The 20,302-nt window shown below is 45.9% G+C and overlaps 3 protein-coding genes across 5 annotated transcripts in view; 1 reads left to right on the top strand and 2 right to left on the bottom strand.

Annotated features, from left to right (window-relative positions):
- Window positions 1-1,090, bottom strand: part of NUP88 (nucleoporin 88kDa) — a 42,545-nt gene extending 41,455 nt beyond the window's left edge. Inside the window, exon 1 of the mRNA XM_006863303.1 lies at window positions 751-1,090. Within this exon, the coding sequence (XP_006863365.1) occupies window positions 751-1,053 (303 nt within the window). The 5' untranslated portion in view covers window positions 1,054-1,090. The remainder of the gene's footprint in view (window positions 1-750) is intronic.
- Window positions 1,091-1,594: 504 nt separating this feature from the next.
- Window positions 1,595-9,579, top strand: RPAIN (RPA interacting protein). 3 transcript variants are annotated; one of them, XM_006863301.1, is made up of 7 exons: window positions 1,595-1,675; window positions 3,078-3,248; window positions 4,393-4,453; window positions 5,994-6,105; window positions 6,268-6,331; window positions 7,599-7,739; window positions 9,550-9,579. In XM_006863301.1, exons 1-7 carry the CDS (start codon window positions 1,595-1,597, stop codon window positions 9,577-9,579), a joined length of 660 nt encoding a protein of 219 aa, XP_006863363.1. The 3 variants fall into 3 exon arrangements, with proteins under 3 accessions (XP_006863363.1, XP_006863364.1, XP_006863362.1); XM_006863302.1 differs by lacking the exon at window positions 7,599-7,739; XM_006863300.1 differs by lacking the exon at window positions 9,550-9,579 and having other exon boundaries at window positions 7,599-7,802.
- A 431-nt stretch (window positions 9,580-10,010) lies between these two features.
- On the bottom strand, window positions 10,011-15,107 carry C1QBP (complement component 1, q subcomponent binding protein). The gene is made up of 6 exons (XM_006863299.1): window positions 14,882-15,107; window positions 14,139-14,289; window positions 12,364-12,457; window positions 10,633-10,728; window positions 10,297-10,419; window positions 10,011-10,160 (listed from the first exon to the last, which is right to left on the bottom strand). The coding sequence occupies exons 1-6, from the start codon at window positions 15,105-15,107 to the stop codon at window positions 10,011-10,013; spliced, it is 840 nt and encodes a 279-aa protein (XP_006863361.1).
- Window positions 15,108-20,302: the final 5,195 nt, after the last annotated feature.

Raw genomic sequence — 20,302 nt, 5'->3', positions numbered from 1 at the left:
AATGGCTTCGCAGTGCGGCGCATTAACACAGAGCCACCCCGGGACTCCAATATAGGGTTACGAGCCAGACGAATGAGGAACGATGTTTTGTTAAAAACAGCCCGATCTGATCAAGAACAGCTTTGGAAAGTAGACTTGGATAAGCAGGTGTGTGCTATTCCTCTGCACAGTCCAGGTGAAGCTAGTATTTACAGGGCATTCTGCTCAGCTGCTTCCCAGTTCTTCTGTCTTGACCCACCTGACCCCAATAACACGTGATCCCCTTAGCCGGTTTTGTTGGAAAGTTTGCTGATGAGTCCACGTCGGCCTTTCGATCCCTTCCTCCTCACAGAACTGAAGCAACCGCAGGAGCGCGAACTGGAGCGGGCTCGTTCCGCTAACGGTGCTGGGCACAGGGGCCTCGGCACACACTCTGGGCGAAGGAATGAAAAAAATAACAGGCGCTCCGAAACGCTGTGTGGCCACGCTTCTTCTTGTTGTTAAGTGCCATTTTCGTGTCGGGGCCGACTCCTAGCGACCCTGTAAAGTTTCCAAGCCTACACATCTTTCAGAAGCAGAAAGCCTATCTTTCTCTGGTGGGCTCGAACCCCAACCTATGGGTTGCAGCCCAGCAGCTTATCCGAGAGGAATAAAAAGAAGCCATAATGAGCGCCCCCCACCCAAGAACGCCGGTTTAGCCCTAGAATCGCACGCTTACGAGAAGATGAAAGATCCCGGGACTGGCCATCTGCAATACCGGTTTAACCTCACCTGATACTGAGAAAGGGAGGGTTCTTCGCCGCCGCCGAGGCTCCGAAGGCGAACGACTAAGAAGGAGCTGCCTTCCCCGTCCCACAGGAAAATCTCTCCGCCGAGGCCGAAAAGTAGGTTTCTCGTCAGCAACGATGGCGGCGAAGACAACGATGAAGAAGACAATTTCTCAGTTTCGGCGGGGCTTTTGTTTTTCAGTCCCTCCCGAAGCCGCAGAAACACGGCGTGGTTAGGAAGCCGGGTATGCCACAGCTCACCGTCGTCCACGGGATCCTCGGCAGCCGCCATCTTAGCTCGCCTCATCCCAGCTGCTCAGCGCGCCGTGAACGCAGCCAATTCGTAGCTAGCGGTCCGCGACTGCAACCAATCATCGAGCACGCGACCCGGATATACAAAGCTAAAAACTAGGAGCGGGTGCCGGAGAGACCCGCCCATTATCCAAAGGAGAACCAATCACCAGTCAAACACTTATCTGAATGCAAAAGAGACGGGATGGGTAGGTTACAGACCAAGTGTCTGTTTAGAAAACGCTTTGGTGTTACTAAAGTTTCGTAGCTGGGCGATAGCCTGAGATCTGTGTTTAATTGCCTGTTGAACACCTCCATCTGCATAAACTCAAACATTCAAAGCCTTCCCTAAAGATTCACCTCCCTTTCCTTCTATTCAGTTTGGATTTGCCTCACAAATTCAATCTGTCTCCGTGTGGAGTAGGCAGGTAAAACAACACTTCCCAGAATTCCCTTCCCTCCATCTAGAGTGGTAAACATTTGAAAACTACAACTCCCAGAATTCTGACCGCTTCGAAAAGGCTGGGCATTCGGTTGGCTAGTCTGGTAAAGAGCTGATGGCTGAGCAGTCTAAATCTTCGCACCACTTGTTGTACAAAGCAGTGAGCTCGCCGCCTTGGAAAGAGGCTTTCAGGCAGGTGAGCGTTGGGTTTGTGACTTGTTGGGCTCTATTCGCTCCTCTTAGCCATCCCCAGGCTGTTTTCCTCACGGATCTATGTGGGGCTGATGTCGAGAGCGTCTGACCCTTTAAAGTGGACCTCGGACCCAGGCCTCTGTCTGAGGTCTGTGACTTGACTACCGCCCACCGGCCTTCCGAGTGTTTCTGGCTCGCTGGGTGTGAATTACTCCGAGCCCGCCCAGTCCCAGCAAACCTTATTTTCGGATCTATATTTGAAGACTGGATATGGCCTCTCCTTAGTTCAAACCCACCAGCTGCTACTTGGAAACCCTACACAGGGTCGCTATGAGTTGGAACCGATTCTCTTAACAATAATAACAAATAATAATAATTGTTTTCGGATTTATATTTGAAGTATGGGTCTGGCCTCCCCTTAATAATAATAATAACAATAACAACAACAACAACAACACCCGTGCACCTGGCACTGAAAGAGACTTTTTTGTATAAGTTTAGCAGTTCAAACCCACCAGCCGCTCCTCGGAAACGCTATAGAGGGTTGTTATGTGTCGGAACCGACTCGACGGCACCTAACAACAACAACAACAACACCGCATATGACATAGGACTTACGTCTCTTCTAGAGAGGCTTAACTGAGTTGTACTCCCCCCGGACCTATTCTGAAGTCATCATGGTTCCCAGAGACTAACACTTCTTTACTCGCCCTAACTAGGAACGTTTTGACGGTGATCTTTCTTTGTTGTAAGAGCTGTCCTGTATTTTGTACAATGTTTAGCAACATTCCTGGTCTCTGCTCATTAGATGCTAGTTGTGACAACCAAAAATTTCTCCAGACACCCTCACCCACCCACCCCCACCCCCAGGTTGTACAGGAAGGCAGATACCACAGGCAGAGCTAGAGTAGCAAGAATTTGGAGCAACCTATGGTTCAAGCTCACCAGCCGCACCTCAGAAACACTATACAACAGGGTCACTTTGTGTCGGAACCAACTCCACAGCACTTAACAACAGCAACAACCATTAAGAAAGGTGGCATTAAAGACAGATTGTGTAATACGATCTGAAAATACATGTGGACAAAGACTAGAAACATGAAAATAGAATAATTGAAATTTTGCTTCTGCAAATTCACTTTCATGTCTTAACAACTCATCTAAATGCCGTTAAATTGCCTTTAAGACAAGATTTTAACTTAAACTTTGACATTATTGAGCTTGTTTGTATGAAGATGCTGTGTGCCCAGTTGAACATTCCTCAAGTATTTGTACAAATAATGTGTTTTATAATTTTCAGGGTTTAAATTATAATAAAGTTAAATAACTACACACACACACACACACACACAAAATAATTGCCACACATCTACCCCCCTCCCCTTCATCTTGTTCATTATTCCAAGGGATGTCTGGAACGAATGAAAAACAGCCGGGACAGGCTCCTGAGCAAGTACCGCCAGACTGGAGGCAGTATGCCAAGAGGAGCTCAGAACACCTTTCTAGTGCAAGAGGTGATGGAAGAGGAGTGGGATGCTTTGCAGTCAGTGAACAGTTGTCCGGAGGCCTTGGCTCAGGTGAGACTGGGATGTGTGTTCAGCGAGCGGGTTGCAGTAGCAAGTGTTCCTAATGTCCACTCTATACCTAATTATCTAAGTCCGTTAAACTCTCCCATCTTCAGCCTCCAATCAGGATTCTAACTGGCTCTAACCCAGGTTCTTCCACCCTTAACATTAGATTGTTCTAGACCAGTGGTTTCTAAATACTGGACTATAGACCTGATACATCATTATATCACCATCTCTTATGAAACCAAAATTGTATTCTTTCAGTCCCTGTCTTTCTCTTGGAAATTTTGTCTTAGTAGCGTAGTGGTTACGAATCGGGCTGCGAACCTCAAGGTCGGCAGTTCGAAACTACCAGTGGTCCCGCGGGAGAAAAATGAGGCAGTCTGCTCCTGTAAAGATTTACAGCCTCGGAAACCCTGTACAGTGTTGCTATGGGTCCGAATCGACAGCACTTAACAACAACATGAGTTAAGAAGCTCTCTTTTGAAAAAAGCTCTCCAACAGCTTTCTCATTCTAATCTCACCCAGTGTTGGAAACTGGGTGTGGATATCATTTACATAACACTAGGTAGGAAGTCAGGAGTTCTAGAATTCTAATCCTGGTTTTGCTATTGCCTCTTTGAGCTTTAGTTTCATATTTATAATATGGAGAAAATAATGTTGACAGCATTATAAAGATTATATAAGGAAACATGGGAAAGTGCTTTGGAAGTACTATATAATACTGATGCCTCGTTGGATGTCTTCTGTGTGTCCTACAGCATCTTAAAAACTTGCCTCTATCACAATTACTGCTTGCAATAACTGTACCCACAATAGTTTTTTTTCTACTTCAAGAGCCGGAGCTGAGGTTTACAGAGGTTAGAAATTTGCCTGTGGTCCCTTAACCATGGCAGAACCATGTATTTAACTGCTACCATATTACCATCTCCCCAAAATTTGGTGCCATTATCCTGTTACTGGGTAGTTTGATTAGTTGCGGATGGTTTTCCTGAAGGACCACACCCTCAATTTTCAGTATATTCTAGAAGGAATGGACTGATTCCCTAAGGGAAATCTGGCTTCTTTAAACCAGGCTCCAAATCTGATCACGGTGGGGCTTGGTGATTGATTAGAACTTCAGACTTCTGATGAGCTCTGCTTTCTCTTGCAGGTGGAAGAGCCAGTGGACCTGGCTGTGCTTGAGGAAATCCAACAGGAACTGATTGACCGAGGTGATTCCTGGAGTATTCCTCTGATGCAGAGTTACTCTGATGCAGGCCTTTCCTCTGAACAGGATTAGGTCTAACTCCATCTTTCTATCTTCATTCTAATATCCAGAAGGTCCCTGTTTATACTTTGAAGACTTGGCTGTTTTCTCAATGATAAAGGTCTCTAGTGTGCTAGGCCTTGTCTCTAGTGTCTCTCTAGGCCTTGTGCTAAGAACTTCTCATTCCATAATATTGTTCTCTATGACTATCCTACAAGACAGTTTAAAAAGAGAAAGTGGTGTCTAGCCCAGGTCACACAGAGTTGGAAAGAGAGTTGAGAAGCAACATCAATTATGTGAACCCGGTTCCCATGTTTATTCCCCTGTCCTACAGTAATTAGTTAATAACAGTCCTCTCACTTTGTAGGATACAGTTTAAGAACCTTCTTTCTCATCCTCAAGGCCGGTTCTCTGTGGGGCATCCATAGCAGTGTGTGGCGAGTGCATCGTTTAGCACCTTATATAATGAAGTTGTTTATTACACATATTCTTGTCTTAGCTAGTGTTAGTTTTTCTCATCCTAAAAATAAGTTTGTTATAAATAAAACAACATGTGTAGAGGACTTAGAGCAGTGCCTAGTGTGGTTAGGTTTGCAGTCAATGGACAGCTTCTGCTGGCTCCGAAAGTAAGTGCTTTGTGTCGTCATCAAGTGCCATTGAGTCAGTTACGGACTCAAAGATCCTGTATAGGTTTCCGAAGAGTGGCTGGTGAGTTTGAACTGCTGGGCTTGTGGTTCAAACCTACCTCTCGGTCCAGTGCTTTATCCTACCACACCACACCAGGACTCTGTGGTGGTGGTGGTGATGATGTGCCATGGAGTCGGTTCTGACTCATAGCAACCCTGTACAGGGTTTCCGAGGCTGTAAATCTTTATGGGAGCAGAAAGCCTCATCTTTCTCCCATGGAGCAGCTAGTAGTTTCGAACTGCTGACCTTAAGGTTCACAACCCGATTCGTAACCACTATGCTCCCAGCTAAAGTTTGAACTGTGGGCTCATCAAAGGCAGGGGGCCAGTCTTTTTTGTCTTTATCTCCCAGTGCTACCACATACTAGCTATTGTATGTTGCTGCATGAATAAGCACACTGATTCTGAACAACACGGGTCCTACCATTGGGGCACAGCAAATTTTCGACTCAGCTGATTGGGCCTGGCATGAGAACATTAAGTGCTCAGTGGTGTCAGCTTCCTCCATGTGCCTCTGGGACCCTGACATTTTATATCTTTGCCCCTGTAGCCTCTGGAGGTGTGTGTCAAAGTTGTCTCCTTGCCCCTTAGCCTCACTTCATTTCTTATGCTCACAAGGAGGGAGCAGGCAGGAGGGGAAGAGACCCAATCAGATGAGGCTAGCCTGAGAGAGCAGTAAGATCTGCCAGTTGGTTGTGTTTTTTGGACTGAATCTGTTTCTTGGATGGAGGAAACCCTTGAAGGTGAAGCTTAGCTTTGAAGACAGGGCAGTGTGGGCGAAGCCTGGTGAAAGCGGCACACGTGCCTTTTGCCTTACAGAGCAGTCCATCATCAGGGAATATGAGAAGAGCTTGCAGTTCGATGAACAGTGTCTCAGCATCATGCTGGCTGAGTGGGAAGCCAACCCCCTCATCTGTCCTGTGTGTACAAGGTAAGAATTGTTAGAACCTTTTTAGCATTATTGGTTTCCATCCCCACTCCAAGGTGAGTGGAGTTTCTCCTCTTAAGTTTGCTACTTGGAAAGGTTTGGGGGATTTGAGCCTGGTGTCCATGCAGACCCTGATGCTATGGGAGTCTCATTTTCTACCTTTAGGTACAACTTAAGAATAACAAGCGGTGTGGTCAAGTGTCCCTGTGGCTTGTACATCCCATCTCACGTGAGTGTTCCACACACATTTCGGGCCACGTCCACATATACAAGGGAACTTCAAAAGTGTGTGGAAAAAGTCCATGATCTTTTCATTTCATTTTCCATGAAGTTTTTGAAGCCCCTCCCTACCTTTTTAATTTCTTAGAGTCTTCAGGTTTGTGTGTTAGAACTGATCCTATACATCTCTTCCCAACTCCTTGCGGAGTGATGTCACGTTAGTAGTTTGCATTTGGCCACACTGAGAAGAATATTTACAGCGTGCACACTGACCATCACAACAGATCAGGGTATCTTCTGACATCCCCCCAGAGCATTTGTTAGACATATATTACTATCCCACTGCTGAAGATCTTTATAGAGACCCCACTTTAGAATTAGAAACACATGTATCTAATCTCCCATTAAAGAAGATTACAGTACATGACGACATACCTAGATTCAGAGGTTAAGGAAGGTCCAGTGATTTTTGAAGTATAGTGGAAGACCAGACATGAGAGAGACTGAAAGTTTGCCTTTTAATTCAACAGTTGATTAAAGTAGCAAATTATAAAAATGAAACATTTTATAGTAAGTTTGTTAAGTGTTCTCTAGTCAGTTCCCACTCATAGCAAGCCTGTATAGGGTTTCCGAGGAGTGGCTGGTGAGTTTCTAGGAGTCTTTGAGCAAGAAGAATCTGCTGACTGTAGATATGAGTCATCTTTTTTACGTAGGTCAGTCTGTCAAACTTAGTCTGAGGTTCCAGCTTTACTGCTATAAACTAGATCAAGAAGCTGAGTGCATAGCTTTAAGATTTTTCCTTCCTGTCTTTTCTCTAATTCAGTAGCTTTAAAAAAATTTTATTAGCAAATCATTTTTTAATGTACATATCAGGAAAACAAAAACGATTTTCATATAGCATTGGTTTATATAACATGCAATTAACTACTTCATTATAGTAGAGAATATAATTAGCACAAACAGATCTGAGACCAAACACAACTGACTCTTGTTAAGGAGCCTCGAAGTTGGTGGAGGCAAAAGTGTGAATGAGGCTAAAAAGGAGCCTACTAGCTGGCGAATATTCCGTGCACCATGAGCAGCAGTCAGTAGGTCTTAGAACAAGAATGGAAGCAGGGTTTATGCTGGAAAGGTGGCTAAGTGGAGACTGGTTAAGAGCTTGTTAGTGATCATGAGGCCATGGAATCAAGTTACACTGGTGGACATGAGGGGTCAGAATGTCCCACCTATTGACTGGTGTAACTGAGATTCGGTTATAGTTTAACTTTTCTTTTCAGTCTCCAGAGCTAACAGAGCAGAATCTCCGAGCCCTCTTAGAAGACCATGTTCATGAGCACAGTACACACTGTCCCCACACGCCTGAGTTTTCAGTCACTGATGGAGCAGAAGAGAAGTCCTGTCTTCTCATGAGCTGTCTGGTAAGCCACCCATGGGATCCAGTCATAAGGGACCTTCATTGGTTGCTATTGTTCCCACCTTGACAGAAAGAGTAGCCTAGAAACTGGAAATGTTTCAAAAACATTTATTCTCAGATTTTACTTGCATTGAAAAGAGAAGGCTACAAGTCACCCCCACTGGACCTGACATCACATCCCCTAGAAGTGTTGAGTTTCCTACTCATGTCGTTGAGCATTGAACAAGGAAGCACCCTGTCTTTACTTCTAGTTCCAGGACTAGGCACATAGGAAGACACTAATATTTGTTGTTACAGGCACCAGTCAGATGGCTTTTGCCTTAGTAAGATGAAGAGGTGAGTGGGTATAATCGTAGCAGAGCTGGAGTGTGGAGCTCCTTGAGAGCGTAAATGTTTTAGACTAAGGACTGAGAGGAATGGGAAGGGCAGTTCAAGAGGAAATGAAGGATTGCCTAGCTGCTGTGTGTCCACCTGAAACTGCAGCATCCATTTCTCATGGACGCCACCGTCCACATACCTAACAATAGTGCCTTACGCAGCTCAAAGCAGCATTGACCCCAAGTGCATGATGACATTTGAAAGGAGTGTGCTGTAGGGGAGGCATCGAAGTCTTAGGAGAGTGTGATGGGCAGTGCTGGCTCCAGGGTGGACAGAGAGGCCATTTTGAGGTGGGGTCACAACGTAGATGAGAAACAGAAGGGCAAAATTGTGCTCACTGGGATCCCAGAGCTCAACGTTTTTTAAGGTATGCCATTTAGATGCTCTAAAATACTAATATGCTACTCACTAGACCTTTGTCTTTGGTTCTACTTCAGGGCTGTGAGGTCAGGGTGATTCAGCATTAGATACTAAGGATGAAGAAGATAGCAGTGGCCATTAACAGATACCACAAACCAAACTCTTAACTCATTGTCACCAATCAGTTCCAACTCATAGCGACCCATATAGGACAGTTAGAAATCCATGGGGTTCCCAAGGCTGGAATCTTGAGAGGAGTTCTGGTGTGGTGCTGTGGGTTAATGTGCTGGGCTGCAATGTGTTTGCTCAAGCTCACCAGCTGCTCCTCGGAAACCCTATACAGGGTCCCTAGGAGTCGGAACCAACTTGATGACACTTAACAACCTTTATAGAAGCAGACTGCCCCATCGTTTTCTGAGAGCAGATGGTGGGTTTGAACCCCAGACCTTTTGGTTAAGAGTGCTTTAACCACTGTAACAGCAGTGCTTATACACAGCACTTATGAGAGGGTCAGTGGACTGAATGTCTTACCACGGTGGTGGCACCAAGCTGTCAAGGAATCATAGGAGCTTAGTGACCAAGGGATGATGATGGGCTGAGTTCCTGTGTGAGCAACTTGTACCTCTGCTGAGTGATACATGGCCTTTTCAAGTTTGAATAATCTTCCTGGTCACTGGGTTACTGAATGAATTTATGATTAGCTCATCTGTAGAATGCGGTCTTCGCTGTTAAGTCTATGTACGAGAAGACTTCAGAAAGTTCATGGAAATTTTAGATTATCTTATTTTCCACGAACTTTCTGAAGTGCCCTCCCTCGTGTTGGTGCTGATGGTTTCGGAGGTAAGGCTGCAGGGCGGAGGCCCATCAAAGTCTTAAGGGCGAGAGTCATCAGCAGCCTTAGACAAACCACAGCATTAAACTCAGTTCATAACTGTAACTGCACTTGCATCATCTCATGTCAGAGTTCTAACTGTAGTATAAATGCCATTGTTAATAACAACTTCTAACCATTTACTGAGGAAACTTTTGTGATTTAAATACAAACGAAGCTAACCACCTTTTCTGTTTAAATCCAGGCTTGTGATACTTGGGCTCTCATCCTGTAGAGCCAGGCTTGACTTCCCAGCGTTCTACTGGGTTGGAAACAACTCATTCCACCTGAGAAAGGGCCTTCCTTGTAGATAAGTCTTTTATTTATAACTTATTTTGTATTAAAAAGAATTCAAATTCTCTGCTCTGGAGTGTTTTATGTTTAAGTCAAAAGGGAAGAAAAAGAAAAAACTTCCTGAAAGAAAGGGATTAACTGATTTTATTGTCCATCATGTTATACCAAAAAAAAAAAATAAAATCTAGAAATAGATTTGTAAAGGGATAAATGAATAGTCCACTAGAGTATAACAGAAATAATTTAAATGTGACATTTCCCCCATGATACTAGGAAGATGGCCATCTCAAAGCTCAAGTGTCTGCTGTTTAGAGTAGGTTTTGTTCACCGGCCACAGTATGCCATCAGTTTACGGTTTTCACGGTCTCTGCTCTATTGGCTCTTGACAAAACTCTTGAGGTCTTCTAGAAAAGTAATGTACTCTCTGTGCTCCAGGGCTGTGCTGAGCTCAACCAACTCATCGGCAAAGGTGTTGTCCACTCCTCGGTCCGCAAGGAAATCCATTAGATGGTCATACAAGGCCTGCAAGGAGGAACACTTACTAGTTTAGGGGGAAAACAACACGTCATAATGTTTATTACTGAAATGCTTCTTTGTTGTTGGACTAGCACCCTCCCCTGCAAAGCATTAAGAGGAGCCCATCTCATCCAGCACTCACCCAGTCCAGGGAATCGGTGTTGAGTGTGTACTTAGTGTCATTCCAGTCCGACTCGTCCGTAGACTGAAAACTCACTTCCCTGATGGAGAAAATGTCACTCTCCTCTGCCTCCTCTTGTCCAACCTGTGAAGAAACAAACTTTCCAGGGCACACCAAGACTCATGCAAGAAAAAGGGATGATTCCGTTGCAAAGTCACCAGATTTGAACCTTGCTCCCTCACTCTCTCTCCTCCCCTGCTTTGCTGGGCTGAGTTAGAAAGTGTGTGTAACAGAAAGCACCAGGAATGTCCCAGGAGGAAGTCTTTGTCCTCAGGGGCTAGCACTCCATCTACATACCTCATCCTCTGGATAATGACAGTCCAACACAAGGGCCTTCTTGCCGTCACTCTTTGTAACTTCAACCACAAAATTGGGAGTGGATGTCAGTTCAGGCTGAGGAGACAAGAAGCCAGTACATGCCATGGTTGGCAGGGCTGGCTGCCTGGACCAAAGGTCTGATGGCCACCACTATTAAGGTATTATTTGTCCTGGTGTGGTGCTGTAGGGTAATGTACTGGACTACAAGGTCAGTAGTTGAAGCTTACCAGCCGCTCCTCAAAATCCCTATACAGGGTCACTGTATTTTTTAAAAAAGTGCCACCAGATAAGGAGCATAGAATCTTTAACAGAGTGTAAAAGCCACATACCAATGCATTCAGGAGATGCGCCTCAACTCTTCCTTTTGACCCTTTCTAGGTGGCGGATTTTCAAATAATTAGTATAGGGCTTTCCATTAGCACACCTACTTGTTTAAAGAACACACTAGGGTTTGGAATGTAAAAATCTAGGAATCAACCACAGCTAAGTGTCAATGAACAGAGATCGGGTTAAGTCCCCTTGATCTCTTTGGGTATGTTTCTCCATCTATACATACAGCAAAGCTGACGTAAAACTCCAAGATCTCTCGACAGCTTGGCCATTTATGAGGACAACTGGCTCACTGGCCATCCTAATGTCTGAAGGCCACAGCTGCCCCCCTGCTGACGAGTTCTGGGAGCAGAATGAGCCCCCATGCTAGCCATGATGATATGCTCTGTGCCAGGCCATATGACGACATAGGCCCACACAGTTAGAAAGATCAGACTGGCGTCTAGGCTAGACATCTAACATGTCTCAAGACTGGGTACCACTCAGGTTCACAAGCAAAATCCCTGCTCGCCAAGTGCCAAACGATCATCTCTGACATTAAACATCTCCCTATCCTTGGAAGGGTCAAGAAAGTTTCAAAGCCTTCCGTTGAGAACACAGGCCAATCTCTAGAGCCTGGGTCTGCAGATGGCAACATGTTCAGTCCCTGGGAAGGAAAAGGTGGCACACAAATGGCTGCTTGCCCACAGTTCATGGTGGTTTTTCTTTGCCTTCTCTCCTCCTTCCTACATGAAACTAGTTCCCATCGGGTGGATTCAGTGTAGTACTGTCAGAATAGAACTGTGCCCCACAGGGCTTCAGGGGCTGTGATCATTCAGAGATCACTACACCTTTCTTCAGAGGTGCCTCTAGGGAGACTTAACTCTCCAGACTTTTGGTTGTTGTTAAGTGCAGACTCATAGGAACTCTGTATGGATTATCCAAGGAGCAGTTAGTGAGTTTGAACTGCTACCCATGCGGTCCAGCGCTTTACCCCACAGCGCCACACCAGGATCCCCAACTGTTGGTTGTTGTCGTTAGGTGCCGTCGAGTAGGTTCCGACCCATAGCGACCCTGTACAGGGTTTCTGAGGAGTGGCTGGTGAGCTTGAACTGCCGACCTTATGGTTCAAACTGACTTTACGGCCCATCTGTGCCACCCAGGGACTCTTGGGGGAGTTTTGTTTTGTTTTTTTTTTAAAAAGAACTGTTCCTTTGTTGTTGTTAAGTGCTGTCGAGTCAGCTCTGACCCATAGTGACCCTGATATGGTTTCCAAGAAGCTAGTGAGCTTGAACCACCAATCTTGTAGTTCAAACTGACTGCAGTCCAACGCATTAACCCACAGCGACACACCAGGACTCCAGAAATCTGAGAGCAAGCCTGGTTAGTGTTAAATCTTACCTCTTGTTCTTCAGTCTTCTGCCCTTCTGAGGGTTCCTCCTCCCCATCAAATGTAGGTGGGATGCTATTGTTAGTGTTGAAAGTGACAGTGATTCTAGAAGAGCAAGGTAAACAACAGTTTTGGTGTCACTTGGTGCAATGGGCAAATACTGAGGCCTGCTACTGCCAACAAGGAAGTGGGATGGTGCTCTAGGATAATCACTGGACTGCAAACCACAAGGTTTGTGGTTCGAGCCCAATAGCTACTCTGTGGTGAGTCAGAACAGACTCGACAGCATGTAACAATAGCTAACAATGCTTCTTGAAACAATTATTTCCAGTCTAGCTGCTGTACATCTGAGTTTTGGGCAGAACGTCCTATATCCAACCCTAAGATTAACTCGATAGGCCTCAAGTGGGCCTACTATGTGCCAGCTGCTGGAAGTCAAACCAATAAGCCGAATTCACTTTGACTCAATCCAGTCAGGTGGGCTAGCATTCCAGGACTTGCTGCCAGACGTGTCCACTGGTCATGTGGCCATGGCCAAATGACACTGCCTGCCCTGGTCTGTTTTAGACACCCTTAGTGGAGGCGAGCAGCTGAGAATCCAGACAGACAGAACAGAAGCTCCTTAAGAGCTTATCTAGCACAAAACCTGCCTGTGGAAGGAAGGGAAGAGTGTGCACTGCCGAGTTATATCAGCTGAGGACCATGAATAGCCCCAACCAGGAAGGGGAGCCCTCACCAAGAGCAACATGCCACAGGGTGCGTCCTACACTTGGGAGGCTTTCTAATCGCAATAGACCATAGGCACCAACTAAGGACAATGTTAAGTTGTAGCTCCAGCAGGTACCATTTGCCTTTGCTTTCTGTAAAGGACGCCTCTTGAAGCACAATTCCGTCCTCTGTGTTTGCTGGCTGTCTTGACAGAAAACCATTTTCCTCTAAGAACAATGGCTGTCTGAGGTTCAGCAGTGATGTTTGTTACAGCCAAAAGCTGGTTCTGATTCACTATCCAAATCGAAGGACATTGTTTCCGTGAAGAAGCAGCTGGTGGATTTGAACTGCTGACCTTGAGGTAACAGTCCAGTGCTTATCCTACAGCACCACACTCTGAATTAAGATCATGTTGTTGTTGTTGAGTCGGCTCTGACTCATAACAACCCTGTATAAGGTTTCTGAGGAGCAGCTGATGGGTTTGAACTGCCGACCTTGTGGCTCGCAGTCCAGTGCTGATCCTATAGCACCACACCAGGAACAAAGTTGACGGCACTTAACAACCACGTGATTAAGGATGACTGTATATCCTACAGAGAAGCCTCAAGGAGAATTTACCATAGGGAAGGAGCTGAACTGGTCAGAAACATCCCACCAGATTGCAACCCTTACTATATATGGTAACCCATTCACCTACTGTCAACATTTAGAGAGCAGAACCCTTGTTTCACTCAGCCAGTCTGGCAGCTGAGTCTGCAGAACTGTAAACTCATCGGTTCTATCACTAATATCACAGTTTGAATCCCCACACGGCATGGCCTCTCCACCAATGAAGGTATACCAAGGGTCTGTCTTTACTGGTCCAATAGACTTCCAGCCAGGTACTACTTCCTTACATCTCCCTAGTAACAAGCCCACAGCAAAGTTATGTTCAACAGATGACCTGGAACTTAGGAACTAGACCAGGTGCATCTTTTTCTTATGAAAATTATGTAGCTAAGTATCAAGGCTGTTCTGGGATTGGTCATGATGGACCAGGGATTTGGTCCCTGAAGTCCTCCTCCAGGTGGGTACTTACTTTTCCCCTCCAACTTTCCGCACTAACTTGGCCTCTGTCCCTTTCACTTCCAGCTCCCAGCCTCCAGACATCTTGGGAAGGGATTTATGCTTCTGGATCTTCTTCTCTTCTTTAATCTCATCGTTCAGGAACTCAACAAATGCTTTGTCTCCTAGAATGAAAATTCAGTTGTCACAGAAAAAGAAAAGCTTAACACAGCGACCCAGGTGATGGCAGACAGATACCGGCCTGACACTGGTTCTAATCTCGCTGCTATTCACGGTTGCTCTGGGAATTTAGTACAGCTCACTTCAGTGAGCCTCATTGGTAAAACTGCTATGACTCATCAATGCGAAGCTGAGTTCAACGCTGGAAAAGGAATTTCCAAAAATAAACTCATTAATTACTAACTTTCACCACAAAGCAAAAGAACTCTCAACTACCCCTCTTGAACATGCCAGCAGACATTAACTATGCTACTTTCAACCTAGACCTTGGGTTTTTCCTAAAGTTCCATTTGCAGGAGACTCGGGATAAGAGTCGGCGTGCAACGTTTAATTTTCTATCTCCCGGATGGGGAGAGGGGACGTGCTGACACGTGGGTTTCACAACGTGCGGATGCTAACCAGTGGATAAAATGTTTCAGATCTCGGAGGGCTGCGGTTCCATGCAGTAGAGTAGAGGTCTAAACTTCCCTTTTCCGCCCCGGCCCCTGGGGGTCCTCCTGCCCCGTCCACAGCCCCATCCCACGTGCGGACCCTCACCTTCCGTGTGCAGCGCGCCGCAGCCGCAGGCACAGGGCCCGCGGGGTCGCAGGAGGCCGGGCCTCCGCGCCGAGCCCGCGCGCACGCTGAGCAACCCGAAGGGCCTGGCGCACGGCCGTGGCGCCGGCTGCAGAAGCTGTCGGAGCGGCGGAGAGGGCGCGGCGGCGCGGAGGCCGGCCACGGCGGAGCCCAGGGCACGGGGCACACCGCGCAAGAAGGGCAGCATCGCAGAGGCGACAATGGCAGCAATACACGTGCGGATGCGAAGGACAACCGGGGCCTCAGGGCCCCCTGACCGCGCTTGCTGCCGGAAGTACCGCCTCCGCCCAGGAGGTGTTTTCCGCGCCGCCGCCCTAAAAGGCGAATGCTACGTGGGCTGTGCCGCGCCATCTGCTGGCGGCCTCCGGTTCTGAGTCGGCCTGAGTAAAGCCCGAGGGTGCTTAAATCGCCAGCATTGATTCTCTCCGGTGGGTCATTGTTGCTGTTCCTGTTGCTATTCAGGTGGTGCTGTTGCTGTTCTTGTTAGGGGCCGAGGAGTCAGTTCCGACCCACAACGACCTTACGTAGGAGAGCCCAGTCGTGGATAAACACTGAACTGCTTACCGCAATGTCGACAGTTCGAACCCACCCATGCCTCTCCTTGGAAACCCTATACTGGCTCAGAGTCTGAACAGACTCAAGAGCACTTAACAGGGTTTCCCAGACTGTAAATCTGCGGAAGCTGAAAGACTTACCCTCCAGCTATGAGTCAAAATCCAATAGATAGCAGTGGGTTTGGTTTTTCTCAAAGCACACCAGAATATGACTTTGTGCAATTTGGCCTTACCACCCCCTAACTCCTTGTGTTGCGCTATTGGATCAGCACTGAGCTGCGAACCACAAGGTTGGCGGTTCAAACCTACCAACTGCTGCTCGGAAACCCTATACAAGGGTCTTTACCTGGCTCAGTGGCACTTTAACAACCCCTAACTCTAACAGATCTGACTCCTAAATCAGGTAAGGCCTAGAGGTCTTTCTAGGGCAGATTACCAAACAAGGTAAGCACAGACTTACTTATGCTTACTTACTGGATACTCCATCCCTGTCAGGGATTGTACATTTGAAAATTCTGTGGAGTCAGGAGACAGTTTCCAACCAGTTAGAAGCAAAATCATTCATTAATTTGGTGGGAAATGTGCAATTATTTACTATAGATTAATAAATAGGCAAAAAAAAGTTCATACTTACCTTGTTGTTCTTGTTAAGTGCCATCAAGTCAATTCCAACCCATAGTGACCCTATATAGGGTTTCCAAGGAGCAACTGGTAAGCTTGAACCACTGATCTTGCAACAACTGGTAAGCTTGAATCACTGATCTTGCAACTCAAAGGACTTTGCAGTCTGGCGCATTAACCCACAGCGCCACACCAGGATTCCAGACACTGGACCTTTCTAGTACCTCATCCTCTACTTCACCAATGGTTAAGTCATGTCTGTGCACCCACATCCCCTAGGCTGCATTCTTCTGTCTACAAAAACCTCCTGGCACTACTGGTTGATGGGCCACCCCCGCTTACCCCCACCACTGAGCTCCTGAAGGGGAGGGTCTGTAATTAATTCCTGTGCCCTTCCTCTCCTGCATCCTCCAGACTCACACCCAAGTCCTTATGGAACATCATTGTTTTGGGGCAAGAAGCCATGGCTTATTCAGGTTAAGAATGATACACAGGATACATAAATGACCAAGAAAGTTATGTCTTCTCAAATTAGTGACAATGATTACAACTGATACTTCATCTCTTTTTTACAGCCTCCCATGAATAGGAAAAGGAGACCCAAAAAAGCCACACATCATGTACAAGATTCATTTTTAATGGATTTGATACTCATGTGCAAATTTGTGCATTATATATACATACAAGAGCTTGTTTTTCAAGAGTTATGTCTGTTTGAGCAAAACCAGATTCTCAAAATACATAATTCCAGACCAATTTAATTTCTTTTGACTTTTTTCAAGTTATAATATTCATATCAAATAAAGTTCCTGTTTCCCCACAGATGCAGTGTTTCCTTATATGCTTAAAGAACATATCTAGCCACCTTACCGAGCAGTTTCTGGTAGCTGGATTGAGCAGATTTACATATCACAGTACATAAGGAGTTCTACCCAGCAGAGATGCAACAAAGAGGTTGATTTCCCAAGGACCCAGTATTTGCAGTACTTGCCCTTGTAGCGAAGCCTGTATTACTAATGGCTGTCTCACACCTCATGATGATCAGAAGTAGAAGAAAATGCCCGTGGCATGCAAAATACTTGCTTGTAGAAGTGGATCTGTTTACACCAACTTGCTTATGGGACTTATTTCATGGGTGGGAAAAGAGGTGTCACATCATCATAGATTTTAACCAATTGAAAAACAGGAGTTCAAGATTATATTATGAAGCTCTGGTAGTCCAGTGGTTACGAGTCGGGCTGCTAACCTCAAGGTCAGCAGTTCGAAACTACCAGCCGTTCTGCAGGAGAAAGATGAGGCTTTCTGCTCCTGTAAAGATTTACAGCCTTGGAAACCCTATACAGGGTCACTATGAGTCAGAACCGACTCCATGGCACACTACCACTACCAAGATTATATCATTTTTAAAGAAAGTTTAAGAAAATTTATGTTTAAAGTGCACTATCCCCCACAGCAGATTATGAATAACCATTATTTCTTTGCAGTAATACATGGAGTCAGAATGGGTTTGCCAGTCTGATTTAATCCCTGAGCAGCTATGTTAGAAGTTAATTTCTTACAAAGCCCAGTACAAAAACTACTGTATTAAAACTACCAGACAGCTACAGCGATCAGCAGAGTTGGGTACAGAAATGGTACAGCGGCTTAAGAAGCTGTTTATTCCCTTTCCCCCCTCCTACCCACTCAGAAATACGTATATATTTCTGGAAATTGGTCAGGTACTTAAGTTGGACATAAAGTTAAGTTTAACATCAATCAGAAAGCACCTCTAACTAGACATTATGCTGAGGAATATAATAAACCATTCCACCCGATTTTTTATCATCATGATGAATGTTTGATTAGAAACATACTTTCTTTCAGTAAATGAGGCTACCCAACCTATCCCTCTAATACATACATTTAAAAAAAAATTTTTCTTTTTATAAAGAAAAACTTTCAGAAAGTCAACAGTGGTAAGAGCAGGTTGACCTGAGGGAGAACCAGTTAAGTGTGTGTTGTTGTCGTTAGGTGCTGTCAATTCAGTACCGACTCATAGTGACCCTGTGCACAAAAGAACACAACACTGCCCAGTCCTGCGCCAACCTCACAATTGTGGCTACGCTTGAGTTCACTGCTGCTGCCGCAGCGTCAAACCCTCCACTTTACTAAGCATCATGTCCTTCTTTAGGGACTGGTCCCCGCTAATCATGTGTCCAAAGTATAAGAGACGAAAGTCTGGCCATCCTGGCTTCTAAGAAGCATTTTGGCTGTAATTCTTCCAACATACATTTGTTTGTTCTTTTGGTGTTCTATGTGTGTATGTTAGTTACCCTGAAGTTAGCCCCAACTCATGGTGACCCCATGCACAATGGGACTCTGAGTTTCACTGGCTGATTTTCAGAAGTAGATTGTCAGGCCTCTCTAGTTTAGAAGCTCCACTGAAACGTGCTCAGCACCATGGCAGCACAGAAGATTCCACCCACAGACCACTGGTGGTTGCACCTGCAGTGCACTGGCCAGAAATCAAATTGGGTCTCCCGTAGGGAAGGTGAGAATCCTACCACTGAGCCATCATGGCCCTCAACTACAAGTCTAAGAACCCAGCAAGGTAAGGCATCGAGAATCTGTCAACTCCTATTTGGCTTAAATGTAGCTACGTCTAACAGAGAAGGAAGTCACAAGTGCCCTGATGCCCACTAAGCACGGGTTAAAAGCTTGAGTGCTCAAGACTCGAACCAGTGCCATCAACACTGAGGCCACCGTCACATGCACAACTGTGGACATGGCAGGCCAGGGGACTGAGGCACTCTGTTGGGGTCAGCCCTCAGTCCCTACTGAAGATACTGTCCACTGTCTTTGAAGAGGATTCGAGGCACAATTTGACCCATGCTGATACACTTTGCAATGATAAGTAATGACCAAAATGCCACAGAGATGTGTTTAAGGCCAATGAAGCACAATACAAGAGCTGCTTCCAAGACAAAACACTTCCTAGGGAAAGATGATTTGCTTTTGATAACTGAATACCTAAGAATCATCTCTGGTATCTTTTCCTTTCTTCAAATCTGAGGAGGAGATTGTGAAGAGCTTCTACTTCCCTCTGACAAATGTGGAAACTGAGGGCGGGAGAGGGGTGATGGGCAACAGTTAAGAAGCAGCAAGGCAGGAGGACCCCAAGTGCCTAGGAAAGAAACAAGTTGAAGAAAATAAACAGAGCAAAGGCTATAAAGCCAAGATGTGGATGGGGTGAGCCAAAGCTCTCTGGTTTCTCACTGACCTGCAGTGATTTCCACCCCATCACCCCGGGCCCTGGACTAGGGGCCCTGCCAGGAGAGAAATGATCCAAGCATTCCTTATGCTCACATGGACATATGACCCAGTTGGAGAATAAAATGACAACTGGGAATGCTGGAAACCACCACTCTTAAAGGTCAGCTTCCAATGTCTACACCTGAAAGGATCCAAAAGCTACAAACCAATCTTTACCCAGGAAGCTGTAATGGCTCCTGGAAGCACCGATGAGCGACATTGCACTCCAGAGGTGCCAAGGACAAAGACTCCCCAGCACACACAGCCTGGTGACCTGAGAGCACTCCTTCCTTACTGGTCTCTGTGTGGAGCCCACACCCTGGGTAGCGAGGGGCCAATATGGGCGGGCAGCCATCCCATGAGACAAAAGTACCTCCCCTCGGGAAACTACCACAGAAGTCAGTTTCTTTTATTTGCTATTTTAAAACTCCATACAGGATTAAAAGTCAAAATTACTCTAAGGAAACCATTCATGCTCTGTGGCGGTCTAAGGCTCCTCTTGGAATGTTCCCTTCAGTTACAAGAACTGACAGGGTTTTTCTGTACTCAGTAAAACGTAATTATGGCTCACAATGTCTAGTATGTCTAGACACAGCTCTAGGCACTTTCCATTCATTCTCCCTAAATGTTACAACCTCAACTCTGAAAATAAATAGTAGTAGTAGTGGTACTATCATCCCCATTTGGCAGATGAGGAAACTGAGGTTCAGAAGTTAACTAAGTTAGCCAACAAGAACCAGAAGCATAATGTCGAAGTTTCCAAAGTATAAATGGCATGGACACTGTCTACGTGGTTGGACTATGGGAGTTCAAATAAAGAGGCCTCCCAGCTCTTGGAAGCTGGGCACATCCGGCTGCATGAAAGTTCACTGCCTCTCTCAGTGGCAGCCTAGGAAACTGTAGGAGGGTGATGGGA

Source organism: Chrysochloris asiatica, unplaced genomic scaffold (assembly GCF_000296735.1).
Source record: "Chrysochloris asiatica unplaced genomic scaffold, ChrAsi1.0 scaffold00054, whole genome shotgun sequence".
Lineage (NCBI taxonomy): Eukaryota > Metazoa > Chordata > Mammalia > Afrosoricida > Chrysochloridae > Chrysochloris > Chrysochloris asiatica.
Note: the sequence above shows the minus strand (reverse complement) of the source record. Positions and strands in the feature narration are given on the sequence as shown.

Bases quoted from the DNA above. Each gene is read 5' to 3' on its own strand.
- RPAIN (XM_006863300.1), top strand. From the start codon at position 1,595: ATGGCTGAGCAGTCTAAATCTTCGCACCACTTGTTGTACAAAGCAGTG. The intron at 4,454-5,993 runs GTGATTCCTGGA...TTTGCCTTACAG, and splicing joins ACAGGAACTGATTGACCGAG to AGCAGTCCATCATCAGGGAA. The intron at 6,332-7,598 runs GTGAGTGTTCCA...TTTTCTTTTCAG, and splicing joins GCTTGTACATCCCATCTCAC to TCTCCAGAGCTAACAGAGCA.
- C1QBP (XM_006863299.1), bottom strand. From the start codon at position 15,107: ATGCTGCCCTTCTTGCGCGGTGTGCCCCGTGCCCTGGGCTCCGCCGTG. The intron at 10,729-12,363 runs GTAAGATTTAAC...TTGTCTCCTCAG, and splicing joins AGAAGACTGAAGAACAAGAG to CCTGAACTGACATCCACTCC. The intron at 10,420-10,632 runs GTATGTAGATGG...GTTTCTTCACAG, and splicing joins GTCATTATCCAGAGGATGAG to GTTGGACAAGAGGAGGCAGA.